This window comes from Archocentrus centrarchus, chromosome 9 (genome assembly GCF_007364275.1).
Source record: "Archocentrus centrarchus isolate MPI-CPG fArcCen1 chromosome 9, fArcCen1, whole genome shotgun sequence".
NCBI lineage: Eukaryota > Metazoa > Chordata > Actinopteri > Cichliformes > Cichlidae > Archocentrus > Archocentrus centrarchus.
In genome coordinates, this window is record NC_044354.1 from 17,711,433 (window position 1) to 17,725,209 (window position 13,777).

Below are 13,777 nucleotides of genomic sequence, written 5' to 3' on the forward strand. Positions count from 1 at the left end.
ATTTCCTTCTAAATTGCCACCATTTTCACACCTCTATCAATGTGATAAATCTTACATCGCTAGCTCACTGTATATAACAGCATTCGCTTTCATAGTTAGTTGTTAGACAACATGTAATCCTGAATGCTGGTTTGGTGTCGCTTTGCATTAAAAAATAGATTTGTGCCTGAGAGGTACACAGGCAAGAAGTTAAGATAAAGCAGTGTGCACAAAAAGTACCTTGAAAAAAATCAATTATGCATTCGTGGAGGGGTGAGGATCTAAACATTACTGCCTAAAAGAGGCGCCATAATGAAATCCTACAGTAGTAAAAGGGTGTGTGTGTCTCTGTGTGTGAGGAAGGAAGGGAAGAAGGGTGCAGTGTGTGTGTGTGTGTGTGTGTGTGTGTGTGTGTGTGCGTGTGTGTGCATGGGCTGGGGGGTGATCAGCTCCACCGTCTCCCACATCACATCCTCTCAAAGGAATAACATTTTCTCAACTTTTCTCCTTTTTTTTCTGTCATAATTAGCATTCTGTTCTCAATTTGGCCGCTTAATTAGGTGTACATAACCTTGGATTTCCAGTAATGGAAAACCGGAGGGCTAGCAAGATGAAGCCATCATCTTCAGTGATTAAGATACCTGCAAACTATTGTACACAGCCTCTTCTGTATTCACATCATTACATGGTCAAATTAACATTTTTGTTCCACCTGTCTCTGGCGAAAGTAGCCTGAGTGCAGCTATATAAATGCCTGCAAGCCAGAGTGACTGTGTGTCGACATACTAGAGACATTGCCTGAGGGCCACCATGGCTTTAATAGAAATGCTATCCTTCAAAAACAGGCCTGAGTAGAAATTGACAAGACATACAGATTGGTGTGTGTGTGTGTGTGTGTGTGTGTGTGTGTGTGTGTGAGAGAGAGAGAGAGAGAGAGAGAGAGGGAGGGAGAGAAAGCTCTTCTTCAGTTGGAGATTTTGAGCAGGATGTGAAAATAGAGAAATACAGAGGAAGGGATATAAAAAGGGATGAAAGGAGACAGAAGCATGAGGAAGAGGAGATGGAGAGTCTCTGAATGTGTATCTGCCTCCATGGTAGACTGAGCTGGGACTAGCGGGTGGGGTAGAGTGGTTGGCGGGTGTTGGCATAATAGCTAGTGGGGGCTAAGTCTCCATGTCTCTGTTCTTAGGCACAGCGAGGTTATGCAAATGCTCCGTCAGGCAGAGGGCAAGGCTGAGTAGGTTACTGACGGGCCGTAGAGTACACAACATGTCCCCCACTCAGCCAGCCAGACAGCCAGTAGAGACACTGACAGAGAACAGAGAGAGGGTGAAAGAGAGAGAGAGGGAGAGACAGAGAGGAAGAGACTACAAAGGAATACTAAGCCAAAATCACAAGCACTTCTACCTTTCCAGCTCTTCCTCCTTTTCCCCACCTGGTTTGATTAAAGCGAGCCAAGAGAATCCTAAAGAGACTTTCATATCATCTGCACCCACACCACTTTGGATTCAGCTGTGCTCCTTGCTCTAAAGGTGAATGACATGCACCTACATTTGTTCAGAGAGACATTGTCATTAAATAAAAAATGCTGACATAACACAAAAGAGAACGGTAACGATTTGAGTTTCCAACCTGAGGACCGTGACCATCCAGCAGTCTAAGGTTTAATCTCATGGATCACAAGATGATAAAAAGAAGAAAATCAAGGCAAAAAAGTATTACATTTTTTTTTATTACACAAATCTGACCTGAATTTTTTACAATTTGCTTACTGGTGGATTTCATCAGTTTGCAACAAAAAGTTGCAAGCAGATGTTACTTTATTTTAAGGTGTCACAAGCCTTAAAATTTAGAAGCCACTATAGCTGACAGGTAAAAAAAAAAAAAAAAGACCCTCGTATATCCATCCATCAACTTTCTGGAGCATATCCCAGCTGCCATAGGGCGAGAGGCAGGGTACACCCTGGACAGGTCACCTGTCTGTCACAGGGATTCACACCTACGGGCAATTTAGAATCACCAGTTAAGCTAACCCCACTAACTGCATGATTGTGGGAGGAAGCTGTAGTACCCAGAGAAAACACAGGGAGAACATGCAAACTCCACTCAGAAACACGCTGGCCAGATAGTGGATTCGAAACCCAGGACAAACCACAGAACCATCATGCTTCCCACCCTTGTATCCCCTGGAATCTATTGCCAGACCTCATGGGGTTACGTCCTTAATCAAACCAAAATGTAACACATTCACCTGAGCCTATGCTGTCTGCAGTGTCACTTATGATAGTAATAAACTTTCTGTATCTCCCTCAATTGGGTCTCACTGATTTATCAAGATCTGTGTGAAAGTCAGTGTACCATCCAATTTGTTGTGACCGTGCAGACTCGTCCATGAAGCTACTACACTACAGGAGCAGCAACTGTGCATGCGTCATCCAAGCAGGCTTCGAGTAGACTAGAAAATAGCATAATTCATCTGGAAGGGAGCATAATCCTTAGACGTCATGGGATTTGGTGTTTTTTGATACGGCAGCAGGCTTTGTGTATCTGGGCAAACCATGAAGCTCATCCTGACACTTTTGGCTTTTACTTTAAATAGAAAATGTAAGTGCTCACATTCATTAAAGGCATATTCGAACTCCTCCAGTGTTTTGGGGAAAGTGAAGGGAGGTTCATCTTTCTTCATCAGTTCATCCAAATCTATTCTTGACAGCAAATCTGTGAAAAGGAGCAACGATTTAATTCAAATTAAAACAAAATCCACATGTTCATTTTTAGAATTTCAGTTTTTTTCCTCATAAACATGGTTTACATTTTACTTTCAGTATCCCCCATATCATGAAGCAACAGAAAATTCTACATCAATGCTCCCCATGCTTGTTTAAACTAAAAGCTCTCCTTCACCATCAAGTGGTATAGTACATAGAAAAGAGGGCATTCACATCCAATACGTGCTGTGTTAAGTATAGTTTTAAGTTCAAGGGACAAATGTTTAACATATACACTGTGGTGACAAATTATAGAAAAGAGACATCATCAAGTGTCTTGGTAAGGTGTTGAGCCAACACTTGCCCACGTGGTTATTTGGAAATCTACTGGAGTGATGGAAAACCAGCCATCCATTTTCTTCCACTTATTCAAGGTTGTGGTTGGGCTGGAGCCTATCACAGCTGTTATAGGGCAAAAAAGCAGGGTATACCCTGGACAGTTCACCACTCTATTGCAGTGCTAACACAGAAACAGATAACCATTCAGACCTATGGCCAATTTAGAATCACCAAATAACCTTTGGACTGTGGGAGGAAGTTAGGGGGAAAGAGACAGTATCCAAATTCCCAGCTGGCTGGTGGATTTGAACCCAATACATTTTTGCTTTGAGGCAATGGGGCTAACAACCACACCACTGCATCGCTCCCATAAGGGAAAACTATTCCACCAAAAGACATTTATAGCCTGATTTATATCCATTTAATACACATGAATGCACAGACACACACACGCGCGCGCGCGCACACACACACACACACACACACACACACACACACACACACACCAAACCCCATGGAGGGGGCTAGTCTCATCCTGGAAGTGACCACTCCAATCAGGAGATCAGTCAGAAGGTGAGATCAGTCAGAACAACGGTTTATCCACTGACTTTTCCCTTTAAGGGTTCTCAAACTTCGTCTGGCATGACGTCCTTTAGGTCAAAAAAGTTCACAATATGATTTTCATCAATCGCTAACAATCATGGTTGAATTTTAGAAAATGAAGTCAGTCCGTAAAGGTCAGCATGATAGCATCATTAGCATCATCAAATGCATCATGGTTTTTAATTTTCCCCTACAGTATTTATATTTACCATATTAGACTGTATATTTCTCCCTAGTCACCCATACCCCAAATGCAGTGGCTCTGTGCCTCACATTTAAAAAAAAACACTGTTCCACAAAGCATCTCGAGAAGGGTTTGAGAGTGTTTTAATTTTCTTTTAATTGTGATTGTCACCTGTCTGTATTTTATTTAGAGTTGCACACATTTTGTTTTCTAAAAAAGGTACAGTTTATTACAGTTCATAATCTTATTGATCTATGTGGTATTAAGTCTGAAATGCTGGTGTGCTTGCCCTCAGGTCAAAATAGGAGAAAAAATTCACTTGGCTTGTAAGTGGCCCCTGTTTCCCTCTGTTCTACAAATTCTCCTGCTGTTTTATTATTATTGTTGTTGTTGTTATTATTAATACTAATCATTCACCTTTGAGTGCAGTAGTTTTCTCTTTGTCCTCCTGGCCAGCAACTTGGGCCATGATGATCCACAATATGAACAGGGCTGGTGTGGCAGCACAGAAATGAGTGCGCATGGGTCCTTCCCTCCCAACGATCACTGAAATGAGTCCTATCGTGGGAAAAATAACAAAACTAAGAATTAGGCATCACAAAGGCTCGAAAACAAGCTCTTGCGTTAACATCATATTTAAATATGCCACTCATTGTCAGAGACATCCCTCTATAAGACCACAACAGCAACTGGGTCACAGCTTGCTGCACCTGTACGATGGCAGCAGGCCATAACATTACACATTACTGCTCCATCCTGCTCGCCTGTGCAGACTACAGTCTCCCCGTTTCTTGAAGAGAATGAAGTCGTGATTACTTACTTTGTAATAACACGCGAGACAGCTAACTCAGCTATCTGTCAGCAGTAATACCACAAAACGTGGATGCAGCCCCACTTAGCACACGTGCAACAACTGAGTTAATTATGCAAACACAGCGAAATTCCTCCTTGCTTTAAAACTGCGCTGCAGTCCCTACAAAAAGTCGTTCATTTTCACACGCACAACTGTCTGACACTCCTCCGTCATTTTCTCCACAACAGCAAACATCTGTTTTTGCACTTTGAGAAAGAAATCCCCCGGAATAAGAGCCAGCCCTCTGGTATGGACTACTGCGAGCGGGCACAGTAGGATATTCGTGTTTTTTTTTTTTTTTTTGTTTGTTTGTTTTTTATTAAACATTCATTTTAACCAAGCGAAAGAGAGAGGTTCGAACATGGAACCGCTGTTTATAGCAGACGCATGCACACTTTTATTTCGACTCACGCACCATCAGTAGGCTATGCGACTATCCAGTTGTTGCTGCTTCCTTGTAATTTTCTAAAACAGGAAGGACTCTTAGCAGTGCAGCATGGAGCGCGCGAGGCTTCCGGGTTACCGGGGCAACGGACTGGAAGGGCTATTTAAAGAGACAGTAGCGCAGCAGCTGCAGGAACTTGTGCAGATGTTCTCTCGCGTGTGATTTCGCGTTGCGTGCTGTGTGTATCGCTCAGTGGTGAGAGCACATTTGCACAAAGTTTGGAAACCTGTGCTGAATTACATTTAATTCAGAGTTATGCAAAAATATTGCATATTAGGGTTTTTTTTATGTATAATATTCAGCTACTGTAGGTATGATGTATTGTTTTACAATAAACAACCTAATACTAAATAACATAGATAAAGTTAAGTTGTGCGCAGGTTTCAGAGCTGTATGCAGATAAACACGCAAAAGCAAGTAAATGGCAAATGGACTGGGTCTTATATATCACTTCTCTACTTTGAGAACTCAAAGTGCTTTATACAACACATGCACTGACACACTGATTGAGATGTGTTTAATAAACTGTTACCACTATTTTGTGTATACATATCCTACTCAGAATTGGGACACTTTGTATCGTATTTCTGAGGTGTATTGTCAGCTGTCACAGTTTTAGTATTGTATGAATGCTAAAGATAAATTTGTTAGTATATAAAAAACTTCAGTGAACTTATTTCAGCACTGCTATCATACAGTGCTGGGCAAAAGTCTTGGGCCGCACCTCATTTCTTTATATTTTGCATGCAATGAGCTAGACTTTCTTGTATTTTTGTTTTGTTTTGTTTTTAAAAGTGGTCTTGAACAATAATTCTCCAGACCTGACCATTTTCAGAAGAATGTTTTGTTAAGCCACTTAACGCTGACCTATGAATCATTCAAGCATAAAAAGGCACCTAACTCAACTCTGTCTTTAAGCACTTATTATTAGCAGCCTGTTACAAAAAATAAATAATTTCCTCACATTTCTTCAGTTGACTCTATAAAAAAATGCCAAAAAAAAGTTTGACAGGCATAAAATTGAATTTTTTGCACCAACAAGGTGATTCCTTTGGAGGCTCTGTCATGGTTTGGGGCTGCATTTCAGCCAGTGGTGTTGGGGATCTTGTCAAAATTGGATTGCTTTGGATGTCCTTCAAGAAGCCTGGAGAACTATTCCTGAAGACTGCTTAAAGAAATGACAAGAAAGCTGCCTAAGAGAGTTCAGGCTGTGCTGAAGAATAAAGGTGGTCACACCAAATATTGACTTTCAAGCTTATTAGAATTGTACAAACTATAATAATAATTAATAATAAGGGCTCAGTTTAGGGCAGCAGTATTCAGCAGCCCTCAAAATGGCACAAATGTGTTGCTAATGTGTTATATCTTACCTTGTCATATTTAAGGTACTGAACGAACCCTGTTTTTGATTTGTCGCCTGTGACACACAGGCAGCAGCCACCTGTGGGCATAAGCTGCTGGATATGTGAAATAATAAATGGACTGGCATTTTCTCAAGCATTTTCCTACTCTGACCCCTCGATGCACTTTCACACAAGGCTGTTCTTACAAAACATGAGCGAGTGGCATGGTTTAGAGTCTGTTACAGTATATCCAAAGGGAAACAAGGGCATTTTGTTTGAAACTAGACTTGCCAGACTGATACTGATACTATGCCACAGGTGATTTACCAAAAACTACTATACCTGCCACAAACTGCTCACCTGAATCAGGTCCCTGCAGCTTTATTATGCTTTTTGCTATAGATGTCCTACTGGTGTCCTACTTCTTATTGGCTTTGAATTGAAACTCTTTCTCTGGGGAGTTGCAGTTGTCCTTTTTCCACAAGCAGAGCAATGGAAATGCCGCAGAGAGATCTAAATAACAACTAGAGGTGGCACTGATATCCACTGAGTGTGACAAGAGAAAGGAGATGCACAGTCTGCACTTACTATAGACCAGAGGTATGGACACGGGGCACAGAAATGTTTAACAAATGCATCATTACTTTAGAAGCTAAAAGCCAAAAGAGGAGCCCGGAGTTGACATAAGAAATAAAGTCTATGGTACTGCTCTAGCTCAGATATCTTCACATTGCTCACAACACGTTGATGAAAACTAGCAAATGAGCATGTCAACCAAGTTTTTATGGTGGCAAATGCACTACAGTGAGAGTAATCAATTCAAAAGGAAAAAAAAATGCTGCAACTGCTTATTCTTTCTACACATGCAATCAAGACATCAGGGATTCTAAAAGGATTATGTAGGTGTGATAATCCCCAAATAAATATGCATTATGAAACATGTTTTGTTTTGTTTTTTCATAATGCTTTGCTGCGAATTAACTGACGCTTTCACTGACGCTTGTCTTCTTAGTGTATCACTTGAGTCTAGTGGAAATATAGATTTAATAAGTGAATAGGCACTTACTCTAAAAAATAGGGAGCAGAAAACAATTATCAACAAAATATGTATTTGGCTAGCCAAATATGTTTCTTTCTTTTTTGGAAAACAATAATAAAGCTGTTTTTATTGTTGCAGTAAATACAGTAAATTTAAAAAAAATAAATAAATAAAAATGTTGTTTTGTTCTTGTTTAGCCCCCCCCCCCCCCCCTTTTTTTGTGACAAAAGCAGAAATAAATTGCTGAACATTTTGTTGTCTTTTGTATTCTCTAAGTGGTTTGATGATTGTAACCCTGCTACATTTGCATCAATAATCTAGTTAAAGAAAAATCTTTCTCTGCAGTGGTTTCCTCCCCTCTCGAAGATACTGCGGTGTGTAGTAGTCTTTGTGAGCTGAAATTATACTCTTATAGATGAAAAGAGCATTATTGGAACTGATAAATCCTTTTTTTGAACATCAGGTATATTTGGAACACATTATAAATCACTGATTCAAAAAGGAATATCGATATATACAATATACTGATTATAAGCATAGAAGAAGAATATTCACTGGTGAGGTAGGAATATGTAGGAATATTTTATTTAATTCTAAAAAATTCTGTCTCCATCTCACAAGTAAAAAAAAAAAAAGGACACATATGGGATATAGTGAGCAATCATGTTACACATAAATGTTTTCACAGTTCACACAAAATACTGACAGATATTTCATAGACGGACAGATTTGGAGGACACGTTGTTATCAAAACATGCTTCATCTCCCTTCCCAACCATAATAAATTGATGTTTTCTTTCAGGAACCAGGAGAAAGTATGCTGACATCAGTGTCTTTACACTCACTGTCTCAAAAAACAAAAAGCAAAAAAAAAAAAAAAAAACATGAACCCAAAGAAAAAAAAAAAAACTTCAACCACCGAGGATGATCACACAGTTCCATCTTGTCCCAGGCAAACAAATCCAGGCTCTCCATTTCCCCAGAACTGATTTCTGTCGGTGTGCTCTAAAAAGATGAAATGCATCTGATGCAGCATAGAAAAGCACAAAGAGTTTGTCTGAGGTGTGTGCATGAAGAGGGAGGCACCATCTCTCGCACACTTTTTGTTTCTTACTCCTTCTCTCTCTCTCTCTCTCTCTCTCTCGTTTTCACGCACACACATATGCAAATTTGCAGTATTCAGTGCATGTGCAAACCCAATTACACCTACAACTGTGAAAATACACATCCCCACATATACACACACTACTACCTTGAGTGTTCCAAGTGCATATCACAAGAAAAACATTTACAACATGAACAAAAAAAAAAAAAAAAAAAAATCCACTCGTGCGGGGTGTTATTGGGCAACGCCTTTATCAGATGGTTCTGTTTCCCTCTGGGCCTGCGCTGCTGGTGTCTCATCAGTTTCAGGAGGGTTCTGTGGTCCTGGGGCACAGCAGCAAACACAAAAGGCTTTCTCGAGTTCCTCCACCATTGCTTTCTCTCCATCTTCCAGCTGCGCACCCTCCTGCATCTCCCACCTGAAGAGCACCAAAACACACACAATAAACCAGTTTAATTACCAACATATACTTATCAAGTTTTTTTTTTTTAAATCATTAAAGCCAGCTGAGGGCAGCATGTTGGAATGGTACTTAGCACTGTTGCCTCAGAGCTAGAAGCTCTGGGTTTTCTGTGTGGAGTTTGCGTGTTCTCCCCATATTATTTTAGTTAATGAGGTCTGATGGGTTTGAATCCGCCGGTCATCTCCCCATCACATTTTTATAATCCTTCAAGCTACAGGGTGGAGTGAGAGCTTCAATATGAAGACATCAAGGGCAGTCACTTTGTAATTCACTCGCAGTATTTCAATTGAATCCCTTGACGAGTGACTGTGGTCAATCAAATCCATATGGAGAGCTGGCTGAAGGCTGCCTTTGAGCTGCCGCATCACACTCTATCAAAACAAGAATATGTGTCTAACTGCAAATGATTGCATTTTCATTGCAATCTCTGGCTCTCCTTTTATCCTGCCCATCCCTTCGATTTCTCACTATATCATCAAACATGCACTATATCATATACTATATAAAGCTGTGCTCTGTGCGTGTCTGTGAGGCATGCATGCGTGTAAGGAGGAAGAGGGGCTAAAATGCACTTTATAGATAGCAAAAGATGAATCTCTCAGTGCACTTTGATGAAGTTTCAGCCTCTGTTATATAGTCTGGACAATTCAGACATCGCAGGCGCTGCCAGTGTAATATTTACCTTCTGTAAGGAGACGATCTGTTTATGTAAATATGCTTTGGCAGAAACGTTTCCGCTCAATGGCGGCATTGTCCCTCCACACACAACTTTGCCCACTGATTTCTCTGTTCCCATGTAATTTTTTGCTTCAGCCTCCCTCTTTGCATCCATCGCGGTGCGAGTGGAATGTATATGAAAACAGAACAAATGGGCGCGTTATCCCTACATTCTTTTTTTTCCCGTTGACACAAAATTAAAATCAGTTCGACTGAATAACGCTCGTAAGATACAAACGCACAAACAAAACAATACAAATGTCACACAGTGTGCAAAACAAAAGCAGCAAAGGGGGCGAGAGGGGAACAGAAAGCTGGAGGAATGGCAGCCAATAAAGGAAAGAGCGAGAGAGGAAGGAAGACAGGAAGGTACGCTAAAGGTTTTTCAATGTTTAATTTTCAAATAGGATTAAGCAGAATGACATTTAGCTGAAGGTTACAGGCTCAGCATTGTCTTAGCTGATATTGATATGCAGGAGGCGCCCTGCTTGTCACTGGGACAAACACTGTTGATGAATGAGAAGCCTTTCCCCAGCAAGGTGTTAAGTGCAAATTTGAAATGAGAGAGAAGCAGAGGTAGAGAGAGGTATAAAAAAAAAAAGAACCACACACGTATACACACGCGCACACACACACAAACAGCATTATTACGATAGTTGCCATGTAAACTGTCACTAGATAATGTTGCCAAAAGTGTAAATTGTTCCATAAAGTATTGGTTGGATATTAGTTGAGGCGGGTTGATCTTGTGCTGAAAATGAGCGAAAAAATGCACAAGGTGCTTTGCTGTGTGTATCTAATTTCAACTACAACACAACAATTCCTCTTAGAAATGCATAAGTAGGCTAAAGTTGACAGTAACTTCTCTGTATCCTCATTTCGGCAAGTTTTCCCCCGAAATTTACATCTTAATAAGGGGAGTCTTACCCTTTAATTCTTATGGGCTCTGCTCATTTCTCATGTATTAATACTGGAGCTGCTGACTTGGCTCTTCCTCTGAATACAGAATAGGACACACATATTAAGACTCATATATTTACAGGATTGATGCCACGGGAGATTGTCTCAGAGTGAGATGAAAAGGCTGGCTCAGATATATTTCAGTGTGAACATCGATGTAAGCTGTCCTAATCATGGGATGATGCAGGCACAAGACAGAAAGCATCTATTCTGATTTTCAGCTGATAATGAGTAGTGATGTTCAACAAATTAAGAGCATAAGCCTTGCTCAGAGATCATCAGGCGATCAACTCAATAAATCTTACTCAAAACACAACACAGATGAAACTTTGATGTTTGACTCCAGCAAGGCTCTGCCTTCCAGAGAGAGGATAACAGAAAACAGATGTAAACTGACAGGAAAAAAAAATATATCGCTGTGGAGTAAGGAACAGGAAAAAAAAAAAAAGCAAGGAAGAAGAAATGCTTAGCAACAGAATAAAAGAGGCAGGGCTACATGTATAAAGTATTTGAAAGAAAGTGAGTGAGCAAAAAGACAGCGTGCCTTAAAGATCGCAACAGACAGTGGGCAGTGGTTCCTTTTGTAGCTGTCAGTGGGCTGAGTGGTTTCTCTCAGAGTGTTGGGTGTTTGTGCTGCACAGGGTGCCCTGTCTGCTTTGCCACTGGGACCTCTGTTTGTTTAAAAGGCTTGCCTGTCAAACAGAGAGTGCCACCGAGAGCCAGACACTCAGCTAAATGACTCTGACAGCAACCCTAATCAGAGGCTTTGCACATTGCTGCAGGGCCTGGAGGATCCATCATAACCCAAGCCTAAATATTTAAAGTGCTAAACTTTCCAAAGGTCAGGCCTTTCCATGCATGCCAGGGCGACATGTGTCAGAAGTAGGAAGAGAGGCACTGAACAAGAGAGAGACAGAGAGACATGGGGAGAGAGGCTATGGTTAATATCCTCTATTCCTTTCTTATTTTTATTCTTGTGAGAGCCACGTTCATTTTAGGCAAGAAATCACAGGCAAAAGCCCCCCCCCCCCTTTTTCTTAATGCCCTGGTTAGTGTTGAGACTTTGGCCTTCATTCAAACTAGTGGAAGGAAAAACAATCTACACATTTAGGTGACTATTTTACAAAACTTTGGAGACACTCTTGGACATTTATGCAAATTAGTGCATCTTTAATGAGACAGTAACTCATTTGGAAATTTAAGTATAACATTAATTTGCAATACCAAAAAATGTTATCAACGTACACAGTTTTATGGTGATATCTATTACTTATTATTATTTTTTATTACCTGTATATTGTATTTGTCAATAAAAAAAAATACAGACTTTTACAGTAAATATGTTTAAAAGCCCTTTTTTTTTTCAAAAGTAGCTTTTTTTCTCTCATCGTCTGAGCCAAAAATCTCCACATCAGTAGAATTTACAACTACCAGCCTTTTCATTCTTATTCTTTTCTGTATTCAAGAGGTTTTTACAGAGGGGTTTAGTGCTATATCATTCAGAGCCTGATTAATAGAACTCTTTAATCCTAAAAAATATGGCAAAAATTGACTTTTTCTGGCTGTTGGTATGTTGTAAATATAAAAAAAACAGACATCCAAAATCCTCTCTGTAAAAAACCTTTAATGTATCCACAAAATAGAACAAGGCTTTTGAATTTACATTCATCCAATATTTCAATTCTTCTAAAAATATGGACATCAGGGCAAATTTAGACAGATAATACCTTATTTGCATACGTAAACATTTCAGAAAACTGGTAACAGATTTTTTTTTTTTTCTTAATGTAAGTATGCAATCGAGGAAGATTCGTTGTGATATATAGAAAAAAACAAACCCTGCTGACTTGTATATCCACTTTAGATCTTTAGCCTCTGGCAGTCACGACAATAGACGCAGATTCACCTAAAATCTCTTGAAAAATCAGAAATGATGATGTTTGAACACCTTGGAGAGAAATAAAAATCAAACTTCCAGACAGCCGCGAGTGAATTGTCTGCCAAGTGCAAGCTGAACTCACCAAAGATGAATGAATCTTTTCAACTACCTGACCAGAATAGGATTTCGAAATTCAAGTTGCTACTTCAAGCTGATGTCAGAGCTTAAGGTTAGGCTCTTAAAGGTGAGGTCAGCAGATGAATGTTCACTAGTTGTGTAAGGGTGCGAGAGAATGTGTGAGAATTGCTGTGCATTACTAATTTGGACCTAGTGCAGCCAAGTAAAGTCCATACCATCTCATTTTATTGAACTTGGCTTTCAGTTTAGGATGGTATTTGGGAAGCAGAGTGGATGGGAATGCATTACTGTGGAAGAGAACACAGAGTACTTCTAAGAGGTTACAAAAAAGTGGGAGTTTTATTCCCTCAGTCCACACTCAATTAAACAATGTTCCTTAATGTAAAGCGAAAAAAAATTTTTTTTTAATTAAAACCTGAGTTCAAATACGAGGAACATGAGGAGACAAACAGCAATTATATACAAACTAAAAGGAAAATAAAAGTTCCATAGAGACAAAACAACAAAGACATGTTACTGTAGTAGCTGGTAATGGATGTTGTACATTAGAAAACTAGATCAGTTGACGTAACTGGCAAGTTCACAATACAGGCCAGGGGGGTCGTTTCTTTGACTCGATTTCCATTGAGGAGCAAACATCCAATTCAATTTAGATATGTGCCTTAGCTAGGCAATAAGCCAGAGGGAGATTGTAACTGACAGCCATTGGACAGCTGGCAGGATTTGAATATTGACGAGACAGAGACTTGACAGAAAGGATTATGCTCTACCATCTGACTTACTAGCCACTACACTGATCCATTCTATTGTCAGATCAACTTAGTGTCAGATCTACAGTATGTCCGCATGGTGCGGTGATGCCACTCAGTATTAGACCCTACCTGAGAGTCATCTCAATTCAAAGTGATGTCCACTCAAAAGCTACAAGACACTCACTAAGGCAACAAGGACAAAAAAAAAAAAATCCAAAGAATAAAACTATCAAAGCAAATCTATTTTCAAGTAAACATGAAATGGTAGCT

General features: G+C 39.9%; 2 protein-coding genes across 2 annotated transcripts in view; both read right to left on the reverse strand.

Annotated features, from left to right (window-relative positions):
• arb2a (ARB2 cotranscriptional regulator A) overlaps nucleotides 1–5,186 on the reverse strand; it is a 155,578-nt gene extending 150,392 nt beyond the window's left edge. The window contains exons 1-3 of the mRNA XM_030737542.1: nucleotides 5,082–5,186; nucleotides 4,231–4,371; nucleotides 2,596–2,697 (exon numbers count right to left, since the gene is read on the reverse strand). Coding sequence (XP_030593402.1) covers nucleotides 2,596–2,697; nucleotides 4,231–4,336 — 208 coding nt within the window. The 5' untranslated portion in view covers nucleotides 4,337–4,371; nucleotides 5,082–5,186. The remainder of the gene's footprint in view (nucleotides 1–2,595; nucleotides 2,698–4,230; nucleotides 4,372–5,081) is intronic.
• Nucleotides 5,187–8,114: 2,928 nt separating this feature from the next.
• The window catches only part of kiaa0825 (KIAA0825 ortholog), a 124,918-nt gene continuing 119,255 nt past the window's right edge, over nucleotides 8,115–13,777 (reverse strand). The window contains exon 24 of the mRNA XM_030737541.1: nucleotides 8,115–9,016. Coding sequence (XP_030593401.1) covers nucleotides 8,833–9,016 — 184 coding nt within the window. The 3' untranslated portion in view covers nucleotides 8,115–8,832. The remainder of the gene's footprint in view (nucleotides 9,017–13,777) is intronic.